This window comes from Crocuta crocuta, unplaced genomic scaffold (genome assembly GCF_008692635.1).
Source record: "Crocuta crocuta isolate KB4526 unplaced genomic scaffold, BGI_CrCroc_1.0 scaffold39, whole genome shotgun sequence".
NCBI classification, from domain to species: Eukaryota; Metazoa; Chordata; class Mammalia; order Carnivora; family Hyaenidae; genus Crocuta; species Crocuta crocuta.
Genome location: NW_027533334.1, coordinates 4947887 through 4969603, shown reverse-complemented (window position 1 = coordinate 4969603; position 21717 = coordinate 4947887). Strand labels below are relative to the sequence as shown.

The 21717-nt window shown below is 47.9% G+C and overlaps 1 protein-coding gene across 5 annotated transcripts in view; it reads right to left on the bottom strand.

Moving 5' to 3' along the window:
• Nucleotides 1-5595: 5595 nt before the first annotated feature.
• Nucleotides 5596-21717, bottom strand: part of NCALD (neurocalcin delta) — a 388241-nt gene continuing 372119 nt past the window's right edge. For all 5 annotated transcript variants that reach the window (XM_077748199.1, XM_077748201.1, XM_077748200.1 and 2 more), the window contains 2 exons: nt 10386-10491; nt 5596-8305 (listed from right to left, as the gene is read on the bottom strand). In XM_077748199.1, coding sequence (XP_077604325.1) covers nt 8208-8305; nt 10386-10491 — 204 coding nt within the window. In that variant the 3' untranslated portion in view covers nt 5596-8207. The remainder of the gene's footprint in view (nt 8306-10385; nt 10492-21717) is intronic.

Here is a 21717-nt window from a genome sequence, read left to right as displayed (position 1 = left end):
TCGGTTNGGGGGGGGGGGGGAGGGAGGTCGGGTCCTGTTGAAGCTCTGTGACGTGACGTGACGGACAGATTCAGGGTTGGAAATCTGTGACGTTCTCTGCACTTCCCACGCTCCTTGCCTTGGAGGTGGATTGGAACACGACTGGCAGACAAAATGGCAAATACTGTTGGGCTGGGGCGGAGACTCCAGAGTAGGGAAAAGATAAGATTTGGGGCATCAGACACAGGTTCCCCTACCCTTCTTTCTCTTGCCTCGGTGGGGAAATCCCTCCCCTAGGCAGAGGATGAAATCAGAGACACCTTTGCCTTGGTCTCCAGTCCCCCAGCCGTCATTATGGCCACCCCCGCCTAGCGGAACAAAGAATGTAAGGCCAGTGCCACTGAAGGGTGGTGCAGAGAGAGCATCACCTCCCATCTGATCTGCCCTCTGCCCTCCTCCCACCCCCTCCGTGTTCTCAGTGTCTGTGGTTCAGCCTGGATGTGTGTCAGCAGAGCTTTGATGAGTATGATTTTCTAAGCAGAAACACTCTAGAAAGATTGGAAAAACCTGCCTCCTCTTGTCCCTTAAATTTATTACACTTAAATAAACATGCTTCTTTAAAAAAAATCCGTGTAAGATGAGGGACACGCAAAACAAGTATTTTTCTTATACATACCCATACTGCTTAGACTTCATGGGTGTCTGGAGATTGGAACCCACAGGAAAATGCAGTCAGATGTCATTTTGGACTTGGACCCTGAACGACTAAGGCACGTCCCAGCCCAGAAACTTACGAAGCGTGAAATGAATCAAATGTTTATTTTCCTTCTTATTTAAAATTAGGAAAATGCCACAGAAACAGAGGGTTTGTGCCAAATTCTGTGAACGGCCCTTTCTTAAAAACAAGCAAGGGAGATTGAAAGATGGACAATTTGCTCTCATGTTTAAAAAAAAAAGAAAAAGGCAAATGTAACTTAATAGTTTTGTAAATGGGAGAAGGGGAATCTATAAACTATAAATACAGTTATTTTATTTTTTGTACATTTTTAAGAGAAAAAAATAAATATTCATAACGTCAGAGTAAATGGCAGTGTCTGGTGCTTTCTGTGAGGTGGGTGTTGGGGCTCCTTTGCCTTGCTGGAAAGAAGCCCCAGTGTGGCCTCAGGAAGATTCTAGGCTCCCTTTGGGCATCTCCGGGTCCTGGACTTCAACACAGCAGGCATGTCCACTTCCGGTTGCCCGTGCTCCACCCCAAGGGTACAGGAGAAGAGGGCTGAAAAATCAAGACGCCTTCCGTGTGCCGGGATGGGCCATCAAGGTGGTGGCCAGCTCCTCAGGTCGGGGAGAGTAAGTCTTGTCCACACGCTAGCTTCCTCGCTCCCTCACTCACACTCATCCCCACGCGAGTTATCACAAAACTTTCTGGCTCTACCGAGGCTGAAAGCACGTGTCTAAAACTCCAATTCCATCATGATGGTCTCTTGCCCCAGGTCGCTAGGATCTGTGGGCTCAGAGGCAAACAGCTGAACTCAGGATTCCAGCATTCGTTAGCGCTTCCTCCGCCTGCCTCCCCGCTGAGCCACCATGCTGCTCAGCGTCATCCACGCTTGTCTCCAGAGAGCCTCTCTGAACAAGCAGCATTTGTGCCTCCTCCTGCGGCTCCCATTGTCTACATACACAGCTTTCAAATCTTGGCTGAAATTTTGCCTTGAGAAAGTCTTCTCTGACGGCTGCAACCCTGGTGGCAGCCCCAGCAGCCTCTATGCCTGGACCAGAGGACAGACCATGGGCGGGTCCTGCAAAGGATGTCGCTGGTCTCCACATCTGTGCTGAGGCAGTCCCTCCCTTGGCCGATAGCAGCCAAGGCACTGGGGTGCCTCCCCATCCCCCACCCCCCTGTACAGGACTCTGGTCAGGTGGGTGAGGATGATCAGTTGTCAGGACCACAGGGTCCAGTCCCGGCTCTTGCCTTCCACTCTCTGTGCTACTTCAGTTCATTACTGTGGCCCAGGCGCTGTGCCCAGTGCTGGGGACAAAGAGGCAGGTTCGACGGAGTCTGCCCTCTGTGGCGGTGAGGTAGGTGCAGAGCGATAGTGGCCTGGTGTCCACACAGTAACGCGGGCTCACGCCGGGAGAGCCAGGGCTCTGTCGTCACCCCACCTCTAAGGCTACTATGACCCCTCCTACCCTGAGCTCTTCTTGTCCAGTGTAACGAGACGTCACCAGTGCGAACCTCACTTTGGCAAGGCTGCCAACTCGAGTGTCGGGGCCCATGTAACCAAGGGCAGCAGGAATGGGTAAGGGATGGCCATTGCATCAGTTCAGGCCATCCAAAAAGCAGAAGCCAGAAGAGATTTGGTGGGGACATTCACGTGACGGATAAAGGGGTAGTGAGCAGGGAGAGACAGGGAGAGCTTGTGGACTAACCGCTGCGAAAAGAAAGGAAGGAAGGAAAGAGGGAAGGAAGGAGGGAAGGAGGGAGAGAGGTGGGAGGGAGGAAGGGAAGGAAAGAGGGAAGGGAAGGAAAGAGAGGAGGGAAGGACGGGTGGGTAAGAGGAACTTCAGACTGCCTCAGCCAGCCCCTGGAGAGTTCTCGAGTGTAGGTCACCCGCAGGAAGAATCCCATGTGGGGCAGGAATGGCCCAGTTCTAATACTCCACCATGTGCAGTCCCTGACTGGGAGCAGCCCCAGAGAGCACGGCCCCAGAGTAAATGCCATGGTGGCTCCTGAGACTGCAGCCTAAGACTGCAGCCAGCCTGTCAATCAGCTGGCTGGGCTCTCAGAAGGGAAGGCCTGAGCAGCCAGCCTCCATCAACCACAGCCACCCTTCTAAAAGGTCTCCCATAGAGATTCACTGGGGCTCTGTTTTTACAAGTAAACATTCCCTGAGTGGATTTTCTGATCTACTAGCTTAGTATGCTTATACCTTTTGTCCTCTGGGCTCCTCAGCCCCACACTTCTCTGAGCTCTGCTATTGAGGTGACATGGGTTAATTCTGGGGNATTCAGCCAAAAGCAGCAAAAGAGAAGGGGATGTTGAAAGAGCCCTAAAGGCAAATGTTACCAGCTTGGTCCCTGGGTAGCAAGCACCTCTCTTGCCTGCAGCACTCAGGAAAGAACTTGATGTCCACCCACCGTGGACATAGATGTAGGTTACTTGGTGACTGTAGTCAGTGTGCTGGACGAAACTTGCCAGCTGAGCTGTGAGCGTACTTCTTTGCTAGTAACTCCTACCCCCACTCTCCCAACATACACACGCCTTCAAGACCGTAGTGCTTGGTACTATGATGAGTCACCATTGAACACTCAGTGCCAGCTCAGTAAAGCGATTAAATGCCGGTATTGGAAAGATAGAGTCTGTCCGTCTGTCCGTCTACCCTTTATGATATACCGGTAGTAACTATGAGTATTTAGTAAGGGTCAGTGGGCTGAGCCAGCCAGAATTTTGAAGTATTTTCACCAGCCTCTTCTAGAGAACTCTTAAAATGCCTTCTATTTCCTGGAATCATGCCAGGAAAAGAAGTCATGAAGTAAGCCTCTCTGAGGGCCTTGCCCCATCTGAGCCACCTTAGGGGGTTAAATACCCACTGTGGAATGTTCTCAGAGTAACCCAGGGATGCCCGGGACCATGCATGGCACATTAGCACCCAGTGCGGCAAGTACCCAAAACGTATCTAAGTCATGGTCAGGATTCAAGTGTAGAGAAACCTGGGCACCTGGGTGGCTCAGTCGGCCGAGCGTCTGACTCTTGATGTCAGTCCAGGTCATGATCTCAGGGTCGTGGGATTGAGCCTCGGTTCTGCTCCAACTAAGCATGGAGCCGGCTTGGGATTCTCTCCCTCTCCCTCTGCCCCTCCTCCCTCCCAAAATAAATAAATAAACATTTAGAAAACAACAACAAATGTAGAGAAACCTGTTTGCCATTAATATACCATCGGTTATACCCTTGACCCGAACATCTTTTCACTATGCAACAACCCTTCTATCTTAGGTGGATTTGGCTGATGCTCTGCCGCCTTGGAAAATACGAGCCTTGATGGTCTTCCTCTTGTTTTTCTTGTGGCTGAAGAGCCACCTCAAAAACCAAGAGTGCTGAGCATACTCAAGCCAGGAGAGGCGGGTGTGAAGGATCGACATTTCTTCCGGAGGCAGTTCTCGTGATCTCTCAACCGTGACTTAGAGAAGCCTCAGACTCCTCCTCACCTGGTGCGCCCCCTCCACCCCCGGACTAGGCTGTGAGGGGCTCCCGGGTTGGGGTATTAGGACAATGCCCTGCAAATAGGAGCCTCAGTGTTGGACATTTGCTGGAAATTGCCAGGTTGGCTCCAACAGGGGCAGGACTGCAGGTCCCTGATGTGTTTGGCAGCGGCCAGCCACGTCACCGTCGGTGTCACCAACAGGGTGTTCTTCACGCTCAAACCTCAAGAGTGTCGTGACCATGGCTGGTCCGTAGGGACAAACGGTGAAGACAAGACAGAACCCGTGCAGGCCAACTCAGCTCCACAGGAGGTCTCGATGGCCCATGAGGCACTTACTGTAGCTGACACTCAGTCCCTTTTTTCTAGATTAATGGCTTTCTGTGCTGAAGGCAGGGCCAATGGCAATGACAATCCCCCCCCCCAAAAAACCAACCAACGAAACAGAAAAAACCCCAAAACACCCTGATCTGAATTTGCATTGAGGGTGTGGACTCTGCATCATGCTATCTTTTCTATAGGCTCTTCTCCAGACTGAGAGGGGGAGAGGGCGGAGAAGAGGACAGCAATCTGTCACGGAAGAGGAAGTTGCCTTCCGTCACACCTAATGTTTGGACTAGAGTTTGCAGGTCCAGAGGTGAGGAAGGAGAGGAGGTGAGAAGAAAGTGAGGGCCGAGAAGTAAGTGAGTGGAGAGAAGCAAGGAAGCCCACGTGTAGACCCAGGATGCTTTTGGTCAGGGCTTTGGGCTCAGCACCTCCCCATTCCCCTCTCGCAAACCCTGGCTTCTGTGTCTCTAAGGCAGAAGCCACGCGCAGTGTGGGGAGGCGGATATCAGCATGTGGACCCTCCCTCAGGCAGTTGATCTGGGGCAGCAGATGAGGCACAAAACCCTCATGTCCCAGACAATCAACGTGCTTGAATGCCAAGCTAGAGAGACACGAAGTCAACTGAGGTGGGGGCCTCTCCATATGACAGGATCTATAAATGTATATATAGTTGATCCTTGAACAACACGGGTCTGAACTACCTGGGTCTGCTTATATGCAGATTTATAATACTGTAAGTGTATTTTCTCTTCCTGTGACTTTCTTACAGTTTCTTCTCTAGCTTGCTTTATTGTAAGAATACAGTGCATAATACATATACGAAATAGGTGTTAATCGACTGTTTATGTTATCAAGTAAAGCTTCCGGTCAACAGTAGGCTACTAGTAGTTAAGTTCGGGGAAGTTATATGTGAATTTTTGATTGCATAGGGCTCTGCACCTCTAACCCCTCCCAACTGTTCAAGGATCAACTGTATATTATTTCCACTTTATGGAAAGTGCCCCCTGGGACATATAGATGGGATGGGACAGCATCCCCTGCACCCCTTCCCCACCCTCAGCAAGGGTATGAATGGACAGCCAGCCACTCTGTATCATCCTTCAAGACATAAGCCACTTTATTCCAGTCCCTTGAACATCACAGACTGGCTTGATTTTAGACAGAACAGACCATTTCCAGAGTCCCTCAATACAGCAATGACAATGAACAGCCCAGCAAAGGAGTGACATAAACTTTTAGGCATTCAACCTTCTGGGTGCTGCAGAGTCCCTTGGCCAAATTCAAGTGTGTTACATTGGACATACAAAGCCCTTCCTGGGAAGGAATAGAAGGAGAAAAACAACCGTCGAGAAAATACAGACAGGGTCAATGGCAGGCCAGAATCAGGACTATTTCTGTGCGCCTCAGGCATGTCGGCATTCATCAGCCATGCGTCTGGCTGTTTTCTCTCCTAAGCAGCTGGAGCCCCTCTCCCCTGCTCCTCACTCCAGCTCTCAGTTCTAGGGAACTGGCTGAGTCTGGCTCAACAAGATGTCCTGACCGAGGGCAGAGCCCAGTCGGACTTGCCCAAACATTGGCTCCACCCTCTATGGAGAACTGAAAGGGAGGAATTTGGTTTTCAGTCCAGAGCAGGAAGGGCTGCGGCAGGTGGGGGAAGGAGGCACCTCCTGAACAAGACCAGCAGAAGGGTTGGGTCCCTCCCCACCTCTTCCCTCCGTGTCTTAGGTTAATTCCCTAGTTTTCAGACCCAGATCTTACCACTTGGTCCATGGGGGGATTGGGCAATTCTCAAGATAGACCCACCAGGAGGAGCTGACACTTAGGGGAAGATGAGGGATTATTTTACCAAGTCTAGGCCTCCAAATTTCATCCTGCAAAGTTGGTTCATTTTGGTCAACCATACAAATTCGGATTTTTGCTAACAGTTAAAATGGACTCAAGTAACACAGAGGAACCTAGAGTTAGAATGGACTCAGCATCATCTTCCTCATGGTTATGTCTTTCTTTCCGTGGGTCATGATCAACAGGAAGTAGGTTGGGTGCAGAAGGGACCTCTCATCCTTCTCCTAGGCCAGGGTCCACTATGTACATCCTTGAGGGTTTAGGCTTCCCCATGCTTCCCCACTACTTGGGAAAATATGATGGACTTACCTGTGATCAGCAATTTTTACTCCTTTCAATTCAAATTAGTGTGTTAAGGTCGACAGACCACATAGCAACGCAAATTTGCACTGTCACTTCTCAAAATAGAATTCTGCATTCATAGAACATGGGGATGGAAAATACTTTTGGATTCCCTACAACAGGCCCTGGAAATCACAGACGTACTGGCCCAAGCCTTTTTCATGATGCATCAGCTGACTGCTCAACCTCTGATTATCTGAAGGGCCATTGGGGGCATGAAATTGTCAGTATTCCAGATACAGCTTCCTAATCATACGTCGTGTGGATTAAACCACTGGGAAGTCCCAAGAACTTATGGTATTTTTTTTTCGGGTCTAAGGAATATTGATCTATTCAGAAAAGCACCACCCCTCCAATCTATTACCACTGAGTTGCTGGGCTGAGTGAGCTAACCATCACCTCACATCTCTCATAAATATTAACTTTCTGGTGCTCCTACTGACGTGTCCCACTTAAACCTGCCCTATTCTATTCTCCGGGCACAACTGCTCTGGAAATGCATTCGAAATTTTAAGGTTGGGCCCTAGTCATGGTGACTTTGTACTTCTCTGGAATATATAAAATATACCTGTTGATTGGTGCATTTGTGCAAAGACAGATATGACTTTAAAACAAGACATAGACATTCATTATAGTTGGCTTACTTCACATTAAGCTACTAAAAACAGTCTTCTGTAATAAGATTGTATTAGTGCTCACTAAACATGCATTTCATTGAAACAAGGCAAAACACTTAATTTGGTCTGCAATACCCAATAGTTTATGTACAGCAGTCTTTTGTTTTAATCACAATGGGCAACAAGATGGGTCTGGTCTTGTTATGTAAGTTACCATTTGTGTTTAATTTCCAAAGAACCTCGTCTTAGCTCAGCTGGTGTAAACGCGTGAGAAAACAGCTGAGCCATCATTTTCCTCTTCTCTACGAATTCACCTGGACATGTTCACAGCTTAGATACTACCACAGCCTGCTGGGGAAGAGGGTGGAGGGGAGGCCTCCACGGCCCTTTTATAGCCTGGCCCCCAGAGGGTTCCTCGTCCTTCGGGAACCCAGCATCTGGCGCCATCAACCCAAGGGCACATGCGACTCCAGACCCAGGTGGGGAGTTGTGTTTTTCCAACAAGCTCCTAGAAGCTTGCGACTGAATCACTGGACTGAACTGTTTTCCCTTCTCTTGCCTCCCCGAGTCTTCGGTTTCAACAGAGACATCGGAATCAGAAGAAAAATAACAATAATAATCGCGATGAAAAATCATAGAACAACGAACACCACAAGGTCTGTGTAAGACAGCACTGTCTGTCCATGCTCGCCACAAGCGGCTGGGGCTCCGGGCATTCCCCACAACAAAGGAAGCGGAAGGCGTCACGGAGGAAGGTGCATCTGACCTCACGGGGCGGCAGGGGGTGGGGCAGCATCACCATCAATATTGTTTGGCAAAAACAAGAAACAAAAACCAAAAAACTTGTTAAAAAGAAAGGTCAAAAGGGAACACAAGCAGCTCTACAATCCGTAGGGTGTGGGGCTCAGAACTGGCCGGCACTGCTGGGGTCACACTGCAGGAGGCGCACTATGGACGGGTCGCTCTTGGCCCCTCGGATGAATTCCTCCAGGGACAGCTTTCCTAGAAAGCAAAAGGACAGGTGTGCGGCAGCTGGTGGCAGCTGCAGGGACTTCCGGTCATCCCACTGCATCCTGGTGGCAGCGACCGCTCACCTTCTCCCCTGCGGTCGGGCACACGCCGCTGCCCTTCCCAACTGAGACCCACGGTCAGGGCGCTGCTCACCACGGCAAAGGCAGCACCCAGCACAGTGCACTGCTTCTTGGGAGCCCCCTGCTGACATGGGGCAGGTGACCCTGACAGCTTCCTTGCCCCCTCACAGCTCTTCCAGCTCCAGGCTCCCAGGAGGGGTGGGAGGTTCTCATTCAGTATTTGTGGAACAGGTATCTGGCCTTTGTATCATCATCATCATCATCATCATTAGAGAGAGGGAAAGAGAGAATCCCAAGCAGACTCTGCGCTGTCAGCACAGAGCCCAAGACGGGGCTCCATACCACAAACCGTGACACTATGACCTGAGCTGAAATCAAGAGCCAGGCGCTTAACTGACTGAGTCACCCAGGCTCCCCGGCCTTTGCAGTTTTAAGAGAATGAGCCATGCCCTGGCAGCACCAAGGCCACCAAGGGGTTCCTGGGGTTCCCAGAGCCCTCTGGCCTCCTTTGGGTACACTTGTGTTTGCTGCAAGAGTCTCTCTACTTGCGTGGGAGCAGAGGGGCCCCCACAGATACCTGGCGGGAGGGACCTTCTTCTGAACAACATGTGAGGAGGCTGCCCTCTCTTCTAACCAGGGGGCTGGGCCTAGAGCAGGACACAAACCCACCTGTGCCCCCTCTGAGCACCAGCAAAACGTGCAGTTTAAAATCAGCAAGTTCATGGACTATTAAGTTCAAGTCCCGTATGTTTCGTCTTTGCAAAAACAATCAAACTATTTTGCCGTGAATTAAGGTGCATATGGGGAAATAGGATGTAATAGCACCTTTGTGCAGGAAGCAAAGCAAACGATGGGTCTGCACCCTGCAAACTCCCTGTACTACAAAGCCTCCTGTCCTTCTGTCCGCCTCACCATTTGGGGTATGTGAAAGCGTTTGCATGTCATGGACAAGATTTGCTGGGGACGCCCAGCGACTCAGGGAAGCTGGTAACAACAGCAAGTGTTACCCTGACTCTTGGGTTTCTCATGCACCAGGTTCAGAGCACAGCACTTTAAACTCAAGTGTCCCATCTAAATAGGGTGGCCAGATTTGGAAGATAAAATACAGGATGCCTAGTTCACCCTGAATTTCAAATAAATAAGAAATCTTTGCATATACATGTGTCCCAAATATTTCCCAAGGCATACGTCTATAAAGAAAATAATCTGGGGGCACCTGGGTGGCTCAGTCAGTTAAGCGTCTGACTTCGGCTCAGGTCATGATCTCACGGTTTGTGAGTTCAAGCCCTGAGATGGGACTGACAGCTCAGAGCCTGGAGCCTCCTTCAGATTCTGTGTCTCCCCATCTCTCTGCCCGTCCCTTGCGCATGCTCTGTCTCTCTCAATAATAAATAAAAACATTAAAAAAATAAAAAAAAAAATAAAAGAAAAGAAAGCCATTGGTTGTTTATCCAAAAATCAAGGTTGACTGGGCCTCCTATAACTTATCTGGCAACCCAACATCTAAAATCCACTATCCTTGAGTTTGAAATCCACTATTCCTTTTCACTTTGGATTGTTTTGATTCCTCTTGCTGGGTTTGAATCGTGGATGGCACCCTCAGGATGGAAACTGCTGGCCACCTCCCTTTCCTCCTCCCCTTCCCATACTGGCTGGGGAAGACCAGACTCCAGGAAACCAACCTCTTAGGGCATCCGCAGAGGAGCCCAACTACCCACCCTGGGCAGGCTGGGGTGAAAGCTACCAGGGTCTGGGTGGAGTAGCCCCAAGTCCCTCTCTGCTTTCTGATTAGCTGGCCTGCAGGGGGTTAGCCTGCTGTGGCCTGTTCCCACCTCGGTCCTTCTCATGAGGGATGAGCCACTTTCACAAAGAGCTGTGAGCCACGTCCTTGTGGCCAGTATGCTGTCCTGGAGTGGCATTTCCCTGCGTAGGGGGCCCCAGCCCCTCCAGCAGGCCCCACTGAGCAAAGCAAAACAGCCTCGGCCTCCTACCATCTCTGTTGGTGTCCATCTGGCGGAAGATCTTTTCTGTCCTTTTCTCTGGGGTTGACTCGTCTTCAGGCATTTTCATTACGGAGGAAACCATCTTATAGATCGCCTGGGGACAGAAACAGCGCATAAGCCAGAAACATAACAGCCTTATTATTAAACCTCCCAAATGAAGGGGTGAATGAGACGTCCTCCATTAACACAGGGAGCTAGCTAGTCCCATTCCTGCTGATCTGCTGTAGAAGAGCGATGGGCAGTGACCACTGAGCGATGCCTGGCCAGCAGAGCTTGCTCGCTCCAGCAGTGAGGACCTGGCAGGAAGACCCACTAGACCCCTATGTCTCAGACTTTCTTGGGCATTCGAATCTCCTGGGGATCTTGTGAAAATGCAGAATATGATTGATCAGGGCGGGGTGGGGGGGTTAAGGGGTTCTGGGATTTTGCATTTCTTTTTATTTTTTTAATTTTTTAAATGTTTATTTATTTACTTTTGAGAGAAAGAGAGAGCACAAGCAGGGGAGGGGCAGAGAGAGAGGGAGACACAGAATCCGAAGCAGGCTCCAGGCTCTGAGCTGTCAGCACAGAGCCCACCCAACGCGGGAATGGAACTCACAAAGGGCAAGACCACACCTGAGTCTAAGTCAACGCTTAACCGAATGAGCCACCCAGGCGCCCCTGGGGTTCTGCATTTCTGACAGCCTCCTGTGTGATGCTGCTGCTGCTGTCCTGAGAACACCGCTTCTAAAAGCAAGGTTGTGAATAGATAACAGTCCTCAGGTCAGAAAGACAGATCGGTCTCTCCACCTAGGTCCCTCAAGGATAATAAAACCCCTGATGGTCTGCAACTGTCTGCCCATGTCTTCTCCCAGGCAGACATTACTAATCCATTCCAATGCTCTCCCTGTTCCCATATGTGGCAATCACCTCACATTCCTTCCCAGCCAGCTCCCCGGCATCCCCAAGATGGAAGCAAGCTGCCGTCCAAGTTTTGCATTAAATAATTAAGCAGTTCAAGGCTTGAGATAAATTGGGTACGTCTGACATCTGATGAGCAAGAGAGGGTTCATCTGAGTTTTGCATGCAATACAGAAACCGTCTCCCCCACCACCGAGGACCCCCTCTGGCACTTAGTAAAGGCTTGGAAAGCCTCAGTTGTCGAATGTAGTTTTGATTTGGAAATAATGTAAAGTCATTGTTTTTATCCCCAGGCCAGGACTTTGTTAATCAGATTCACTTTGGGGACTTTAGTCTGGGGAAGCAGTTTTAGAAAAAGTAGATTCTGCGGAGGGTGGGCATAAAAAATCTGGAAAGTTCTGGAGCTTCAGATGCCATGGGATAGTTGGAAGGAGGGCAGAAAGGAAGCCAGCTGAGAGAAAGTAGCTTTCCAACGGGAAACGTGGGAGAAAAAAATTGATACTAAAGGCTCAACTTACTTGTTTTACAGTCTTTTTAGGATAAACCCTGCCTCATTCTGGAGAAAAGGGGAGTAAGTATTCTAATCCCAATCAATAAATTAGGAATGAGAAGCTGACTCACCCAGGGTTCTGACCCTTCGGCTGATTCTGCACCATAGGGATCCCTCAGGCCGGGCTCCGAGCCTGTCTGAAACCCACCCAAAGCCCTTGCTCAATTCCAGGGTGGCCTCCGCAGTGATTCTGCTTGGGAGAAAGGTCAAGCTCAGAGTTACAGCTCTGTCTCGGCTTATGCACTGGGGGAAACGTGGCCGCAGTCAGCTCCCTCAGGAAACGTTCATGCAAGTGTGTTGTGGAGGCGCGAGACAAACCATACTCTGTCTTCCTCCTGGACCCCTACTTGCTGTCTGCTCCAGCCCCAGTCTACGCTGCCATCTATGCTGGGCCTAAAGTGCCACATGCCAAGCCTCTGGGGACACTTGACTCCTGGAGGGAACTAGAAAAGCACATAAAGATAGGGCTCTTTTGACAAATGGGAAGACAGGTGCAGAGAGTTCCTGGGCCAGGTGAACAGTTGGTAATGGCAGCAGAGAGCAGAAGTCCTGTCCGGAGCCCAACAACCTGTCCAGCACCCACCTTGGCTTCCTGGACCAGCAGCTCTGTTTATGCTCTTCTCTCATCTCAGTGCTCACCTGCCTTCTCCCTCTCCTGGAAATCCTACCTATGTGTTAAGGGCAGGTTGAAATGTTATCCTCCTCCAGGAAGTCTTCCAGGGTCTTCCTTGCTTCTGCTACTGTAATTTCCCTTCCTCTGTGCCAGCAAATGACTCTATTCTAATCCTCTCGTGGATCGTTCCATCCCATTTACTTGAACTGCAGTTACCGACAACACTCTCCTCTTAGATGGGAGAGTCAAGATGAATAACCAGAGTTTGGTCTGGTTATTCATTGAACCCCTGACAGTTCCTAAGGGCCTTGCACAGACTTGGGCTCATAAGTTTGGAGGATTCATTCAGCAATAACTGTCCCCAGCCCTGCATCACCTCCTCTCAGGCTCTTCCTCCACTCTCTATATTCGATTCCACTTCTCATTATAAGATTCCCGTTTCTCCTCTTGTTATGCTTTTCTCAGCTTCCCATTTTCTTTTCTTTTTCTCCTCCCTTTCTTTATATAATTAAACAGGTTCATGTGAAACCCCTTAAAGGTTCTGTTGCAGAGGGAGAGCTTCCTCTGCCCTTCAGAATCCCTCTAGACAGACGAAGACTCAAGCTGACATGAGACAGACTAACAGGAGGAAGTCAGATTTAATTTCGTACATATGGGGAATCCACACAAATATCAAAGATTCCAAAGCCAGGAAAAATGAGGCATGTATGTCATTCTGAACTAAGGAGAAGGGGACAGGGGTCTGGGACTTCAAAGGGAAGGAGTGCAATTCACAGGAAGATAAAACAGAGCAAATGTTTGGTAAACAAATGTGTGCTGGGCCCCTCGGTAACGATGGGACATGGAGGACTTTGATCAAACAGGCCTTGCTCGGTCCCTCCCTGGCCACCCTACCTAGTTCATACCATACTGTTGTTCTCTGTGGTGATGGCTCTCTTCCTGGAGCAGGTCCTCTACCTAAATTCTTTTTAGGCAGTTGTGGGGGGAGGCCAAGAGCTTTCCTTGAATCTGCTCAGTTTCAATTGCTTTTTAACTCAAAATAATCTTCATGCCCAAGTGGCCCATCCTGGGGCACCCTGCCCTTGCCGCCCAAAATTTTTCGGTCTATCCAAAGCTCTGGGCTCTCAGCTTAGAAAACAGGCACACATGCTTGTGGATCTGTACTCAGTGTTACAGTCAGCTTCAGGGCTCGTGGATTCAGGAACCCATCCATGGACCCCAGGTGAGGGACACCCCTGATCTCAGTTTACCCCCATTTTCCATTTCTAACTCATTCACCCATTCACTCAGTCATCCCCCAACCATTTATCAATCAGCTATCACATACCGGGTCCATCTACCCCAACCTTCCCTCAAAGGTTTACTGTCAAATAAGGCAGACCAACATTATTAATCAAAGAAATGAATGGAAAACATTTGTTGAGGAAAGAGCTACAAAGAAAGGTACATGGTCTTATGAGATGATGTAATGGGGGAACCCTCCTTTGTTGGGAGGATGAGGGCAGGCTTCCCCGAGAAGTGAGGGAAGCAAAGAGATGAAGGAAGTGGACAGCGGACAGAGGAAAGGGACAGAGGAAACAGGTGCATAGGCACCAGGGTAGGAAGAATGGAAAGAAGGCTGAGGAATGTGGGGGGTATGGTACAAGATGTGGCTCTGGAGCAGCTCAGGACAGACCACCGGGGCCCCAACCACATGAGGGTATTTGTATTTCCCCAATAAGCAACGCAAAGATAGAAATGATATTAAATTTGATTTTCCTATTTGCACCTACTCCCTTACTTGCAGGCAATGGGTGTTCAGAGAATTCAAAAACTGTCATTCATAATTTATTCATCAATTATTTATTGAGTATCTACTATGTGCTAGGTGGTGGCAGTCAATGATCAACATGACTGATATGGTTTTTCTTATTGTGTATCTCACCAATCCTCTGGCAGAGGGTTGGGTAGGCACCATATTGGTGACCCAAAGCACCATTGAGATGGGTGTAGTGATTCCAATGATGCCTTACTGTTACAAAAGCCTTCACTTAACGCTACCTCTGGCTCCATGATGGCGAGTAATGGCCGGAAGCTTTCCTTGTAACTCTCAGCCTGTAAGAGTTAGGGCTCATAAAATTCTTCTCCTTCTTGGAATTCTGATGGGAAGGCAACTGCGTAATAATCCAGAGATTATTCCCTCAATACTCTTGGTTGAACAAATGAAACATCAAATGAACAGATGAATTTGTGTTAGAAAATGAGGTTCCCACACTCAACATAAGGTCTTTAAGAGAGTTAGCCTTTCACTATTAGGCCAAAGGAGTGGGGTTGGAAAAGAGAAATGAAGATGGGTTGATATAAAAACCAAAATCCAAATCAGAGCAAGGCAATGAAGAAAGTCAGGATGACCTTACATGAGTATATTTGTAAACAGGACTTCTGGAATCGGGCAAGAGGCACAACGTCTGAGCATGTTGTAAGGTTGAGGAGAAAGTGGGGGCTCCTTCAAGAGGCTCACGCTCCAGACAGCTCTTTCATACCCCTAGACTAGAATTTTTTTTTTAATGTGCATCAAATCACAGACAGGGATTAGCGGATTATTCACAAAACCAGTCTATGACGTGTGTAGCACCAGAGCAGTGAGCAAAGAGCTGAGGTGACAAGTCCCTGTGGTCCCAAGAGTAAGTACATGGCAGCCCGGCAAAACCACATTTGGGAAATCGTCTGTCCCTATGTCCCCTTCCCACGGCATCAATAACCCAGAGCTGATTGCATTAGAACTTCAGAGTCTAGGACTCCACAGCACAGGGAGAGAAAAGACACAGCACCACACAGCAATCTGAAACAAATCATGTCTTTTATTAGCTCTAGTACCCCCTCCCCTCCCCAAATTTAATGGGATTAAACCATGACGAGGCCAGGCTACTTCCCTGCTTATTTTTAGCAATGTCAATGAGAGGCCCAGCAGGGACATCCTGTTTTTAATTAAACTTGAAGAGCCTTATTCTCGAATCTGGGTAAACAGAGAGCTATGGGACGCCCAAGAGCCCAGCTCTGGCTCTGTCCCTGCGAAGAATTGGGACAGTGCCTGCCCTACAGCCAAGGGTCTCGCCAGCTACCTTGTACCCTGTATTTCTCTTCCTTTTTCCCTCTGAACGAACCACCTCTTGGAATTCTGGAAAAGAAAGAGTCACATCTGCACTGATAAAAGTTGTAGGATTAACAGAGGGCAGGCACAGTTCCAGGAGTTAAACTCAACCTTCTCTCTGAAGGAAACCAGACTGTCTTTTTTCACCAGAAGATGGAGGATCTTCTAACGGGACATCCTAGGCCCCATGACAACTGACCAAGGGCAGAAGAAGTTAAACAGTACGGGGGGGGAGGGGGGTTGCTTTGAGATTCTAGATAAAGAACAGCACCCCACTCAGAAGGATACTGCACATCGGGAAATGAGGGTGGAGAGAGGCCATGAGGATCGTCCTTAGGAACATTTTTGAAATAGAATTGATGTCTGTGTGTCTGGAACGGCGTAAGTGGTTTCTTGTTTGGAGTGAGAAGAATCATGAAGTCAGTAATTTCCCTAATGTTCTATGCAGGTGCTGTGGGTACTTTCACAGGGAGAGGATGAAGGGAGAAGACCCTGTCCCTTTTCAACCAAAGCAGCTCCATTCCTATATTAGCTTCCATGTATGATTTTACTTGAAAAAAACAAACTTATTGCCTTCCAAATCTTGTGTGTGTGTGTGTGTGTGTGTGTGTGTGTGTGTGTGTGAAAACAGTTCTGCCATCCACCCTGTTGTGCAGTCAAAGACATCTTTGGCACCTATCTGCCATCCATCTCCATATCTAGCAATCTGCAGACCCACTGACTCTGTCTCCCTAATATTTTCTTAAATCCATCATTCCTTCTGTCACTGTCCTCTCTTAAGTCAGCGGTGGTACCCATCATTCTTAGATACGGGCCATTAATATTTGTTTTCAATCTTACATAAAGTGCAATGCAAAAGCAGCTTCAAAGAGCCCCACCCAAAGAGCCCTTTTAATGCCCTGACAGACATTCCAGAGCTGTTATATTGTAGGCCTTCACATTTGGGGGTAGGGGGAAAATGAGGAGTTTGGTTTGAGAATGCTGACTTTGAAGGTCCAGTGCAACATCTCAGTGGAGATGTCCACTAAGAGTTGGACGTAACAGAGATGGAGATCTGGAAGTAATCAGTTGTTTCCTCCGTAAAGTGGGGCTAATAAGGTTGTCACGAGGATTCAATGAGACCATGCATGTGCACGGAGTTGAGCGGTATGCTGCAAAACCTCATGTCTACCCAGAACCTGGTAAGATGACCTTATTTGAAAACAGGGTCTTTGACAATGTAACCAGGTAAAATAAAATCATGCTGGATTTGGACAGGCCCTAATCTATCCTGCAATTAGAAAGGAAGGAAACTTGGACAGAGACACACAGGGAGAATATCACGTGATGACGGAGGTAGAGGCTAGAGTAATGCAGCTGTGAGCCAAGAAATGCCAGGGGTTACCAATCACCACTGATGCTAAGAGGTGTGAAATAGATTACCCTCCCTGCCGGAGTTCCCAGAAAGAACCAACCTTGTCCACACCTTGATTTTGGACTCTGGCTTCCAGAACCTTGACAGAATACATTGCTGGGGTTCTAAGCTTCCCAGTCCTTGATCATTTGTTATGGCAGCCCTAGGAAGCTGACACAGCGTGGAAAGCACTCATCACTATGCTTAGCCCATCACGGACACTGAGGAGAGAAGACTTCCTGGAGGGAAAGACAGGAAACAAGGCCAGTAGCTGGAACTCTGTTTGGGAGTATTCACATCCAGGGAGCAGAAGAAAGAAGAGCAGTCCACAAAAGACATGGGGTGGGAACAGCCAGTGAGGGGGTGCCTCACTCATATTGCCAGATGGCATACTCGATGCTAAGAGTTAAACTCTTGTCATAGTAAGAGTCAGCCCCTAATAAGAAAGGGATAAACCAAACACAACCGGTAGGCACAAAGATTAGTTCTTAGAGAAAGTCACTAGCCTAAGCAATTGTTTTAGAACTTCCTCCAGGAAAGAAATCGAAGATGCATTCCAGGGTCATGTCCGTGGTCCACACTCATAACTGAGAATCAGGCACGGGTGTGGGGCCGAATTCCCAGGGACCACATCAAAGTGGATTCGAAGCTCTTGTCCTACCACTCCCTTTTTCCCCCCAGAATCATAGTGTTTGGGTCTCCAGGAATATATATAAAAAATGGTGTCTATGACACCAATTTAGAAAGATGATCGGGAGCAAAAATGCAGGAAGTGGCTCTAAAAGAACGTAAAGGAGTTTTTCTGGTTCTGACTTTGGTCGTCTGTGGCACAAATGCTCACGAGCCGGTTGTCCGAAAGGTCACAGTTGGTGATCCTGCAAATAGCTGGGACTAATCTGCGTTTGTGTGGTGCTTCCGGAGAGTAAACCTGTGCCTGGCCCCCCTGCGTGGGATTCTTGCTCTCTCTCAAAATAAACAAACATTTAAAAAGATAAAAAGAAAAAGAAAAAAATTCTAATACTGTTAAAAGAAACAAAAATGAGTCTTCTGTGATTAGCTGCCAATATACCCCCAACCTCCTTCCTTCAGGTTTCATTCATTCAAAAGGTGTAACAAGGTAGACTAAGGGTGTCCTGAAGTTCATTTGCCTTCATCAAAAATGCCAATTAACCCTGAATCACAGCTGGAGGAAGGGTCTGATTCTAAGACAATAGGTATCTGAATACCAGTATTTTTGAAGCCATCATTAACATCCAAGTAATACATATGCTAATTAATAATTTTTCAACCTGGTTTTCAAAGTAAGTTGCCTGAGGACTGTTCGGGGCAACATTATGTCATCCTGTGTATTCCTCTTGGAAAGTCTCTAACTTGAACTTGAGGACAAATCCATCCAGGTCCTCCCCAAAGAGTCCCAATGCATGAAGTATGCCTGTGGGCTCGGGTCAACAGTTTGGGGTTTGGGGATCCCTAGTGCCAACCACACTCTCTCCTGGAAAGCTTTTTTTTTTTTTTTTTTTTAATCTGAGTCCTGAAAGCATCAGAGTAGCCCAGAAGTTTTAGTTATTCCCAGATGGCCTAGTGTTTGGTAGAAAAGATGACAGGTGAAGAAGGTCAGGAACTCCTAAAGTCAAAAATAGCTCTTTTGTGAGATCCACCAATTGAGGGTGTGTTGGGTTACCTCCCTCTTCTTTGTTAACATACTTTTTATGATGAGGTAAAGTTAACATAAAACTTAACAGAAGATTCCATCTATTATCTATTATTTACCCTTTAGGAAATGACCTCCCTTTATTTAGGAGGAAAACATCCTGTCCTAGCTATGGAAGGTGTGATAGAATCATGGTAGCCAACATTTATTGAGTGATACCCCATGACAGCACCGATCAAGGCTCTCTGCTTGTAATGACCATCCGACCTTAGCAATTACCCATGAGTCAGATGCTATGATTAGTTCCAGTTCACAAATCATGAAAACAATGTACAGAAAGGGTATGTAACTTGCCCAAGGAAGAAAAGGAAAAGGGAGATTGAAAAAGAAGACAGGCAAAGTGATATTGACCTGTTTTGCCCAAGATACCCATTTTTTTTTAACTTTTCTGTTTTTTTAAGTAATCTCTATACCCAGTGTGGGGCTTGAGGTCACAACCCCCGAGATCAAGAGTCGCATGCTTTACCAAATAAGCCCGCCAAGGGAGAGACACCCATTCTCACAGTCCAATCCTTCCCTTGGCTCCTGCTCTATCTTTGTTTTGGATATAGGTGATCCATTTTTGTCTCAGCCTATGATCTCCATGTAGTTATAAACGTAATGCAATGCAGTTTATATACTCCTAACCAATGACTGTCCTGTAGTTAAAAGCTTGTTCTTTCAAGGGTCTCAGTTACTTCCTGAGAATGGAAGGGGACCAATTTAAGTCTGTGTTTTTCCTACATTTTCTCCCTGGGAGTGCTGTGGTCCCATTAATGGACCTCCAGATTCAGTGTTCTCTTACCCCCACGTCCCAGGGCATGTCCAGGCATTCATGGCCAAGTTAGCACCGCCACTCTTTGGCTCATTCGGCCCCTTCCTCAGCCCCTGTGCTGTGGCAGGTGTGGGTGTGCACACTGAACTCCACCCGGCCTGAAGGACAGGAAGCTAGGTAGGGCAGGAAGCCTTCTCGCAGCTCAGGTAGCAGTGGGCTGACCCTAGCCCCCACCCAGAGGAGAGGATCTGCTGTAAAACGGGGAAAAATCAGAGCTGTGGTCTGGCTTTTGACTCCTGAGAGGCAGTTTTGATGCAATAATAAAACACTGGGCCTAAATCATGTTCCTGAATTTGTCACTTAAAAAAAAAAACTAAAAACACATGAATGTAAAAATGTTCGTTTAAGACTCTAAAAATAAATCTGCACATGTTTTTGCTTGTTCATCCAGATGTTGATAGAGCACAAAATTATTTTTTTAAAAAAGGAATATAACTGCATTTTAGCATATGTGGCCGACTCAGTAATGGTCTCCCACAATATGTATGTGTCATAATCCCTAGAACCCATGAATATGTTACCTGACAGAGTAAAAGGGGCTGTGTAGCTGTGACTAAGTTAAGGATCTTGAGATAAGGGACCAGTCCTATCTGGCTGGTCCCAATGTATGTGCAAGGGCCTTTATGAGTAGAAGAGAGAGAGGTGCCCAGGGAAACACTACTGTGAGAAGGACTCAATCTACTATTGCTGACTTTGAGTGTGGATGAGGGGGCCACAAGCCAAGGAATGCTTCCAGAAATGTGGAAAGGCAAGGAAACAGATTCTCCCCTAAAACGTCCAAAAGGGATGCAACCCATGGGCATCTTATTTTGGGTCCAATAAAACCGATTTCACACCTCTGACCCGGAGAACTGGAAGATAACAACCCGGTTGTCTTAAGCAACTAAGTTTACGGCAATTTGTTGCAGCAGCAAGAGGAAACTGCCTCAGTGCGTTCAGCGTGACAGAGTCCACGATGGAGACCAAAGCTTGTCACCGTAAACAATATTCTGTGGATACCAACGCTCAGCTCCGAGAAGCCACATCAGGGAAGAAAAACACTAGAAAATGTATGCAATACTACACTCCATTCATTGTCAAGCCTAATTATAATTTGTTTGGACCCCAATCTACACCCTAACCAGTTTTAGTTTCTGTAGGTGAACACCATGAATTTGCATTTTATTAAATTGCTTTGCACTGCTGAGTCTTGGAGGAGTGGAAGTTTGGTCAAGAATTTATATACTGATGCTTGTCATCAAGCTGCAGGTTTTACTCACTTTGCATGATAGGACGTTAATTTGTGAATGCTTCTGTTGTTCCCCACCTTCCCACCTGCCCTCATCTCCTCACTCTCTACCATTTATTTACCCAAATGCTAAGCAGAAACCCAGTGGGACAGTGACTCTCTGAAGGAAGTACATGCATGCCTGCAAAGGTACTTTCCTCAAAAGCTTCTTGGGGCAGGGACAGGGACAGGGGCTGGCATGTGGGCTTTCAGAATGGGGTGAAAACAGAGAAGAAAAACAGAATGGGAAGTTTGGCAACATCCTATACATTCCAGTTCATCCAGAATCACTGGAAACCGGGCATTAGCATAAGAATGAGGCAGACTACAGGAACCATCAGTTTGCAAAGTAGCAGAATAGAATAACATAGCCCTTAATAGGAAAATGATTCTAAATGTAATTTAATCTCATTGGCAATTTGGAAGTCGTCTCAGGGTGCCGCGGTATTTCCTCCCCACGGTGTTGGGGGGGCTGTGAATGTCAATCCTCGGGGTGCTGTAGGAAACTGCACTTGCAGGCTCCCTAAGAACCCTGCGTGGGTGAGCATTTATTAAGGAATCTGAGTCCTTCCAGTTACGGTCTGGAAGCTTCCGGTGGGCCTGTGAGTGGACCGAACTACTTCCAAGTGGAAACAAGGTCTTGTTGGGCTGAGTGCCCTTTCGTTTTTATGATCACTTTCTATACTCCACAATGAACACAAAGGAAGTCCTCGAGGGCTCAGCAAGTGCTTTCCAGCACCTTCTGCACATTCTCTGCAATGTTCTCACCCTCCCTTGCAAACCAGAATCCCTCAGCCCAGGGAAAGTGTCTATATTCCTCCCCTACTATTTACTCCCAGCTACTTAGCAGCGCTTAACTGCAGGTGTGAAACAAATGGGGGCAGGCTTTGATTTTTCAGAAGCCCGTGGGGTCCAGAGGATTCTCCCTGACTGGGGGGTCAA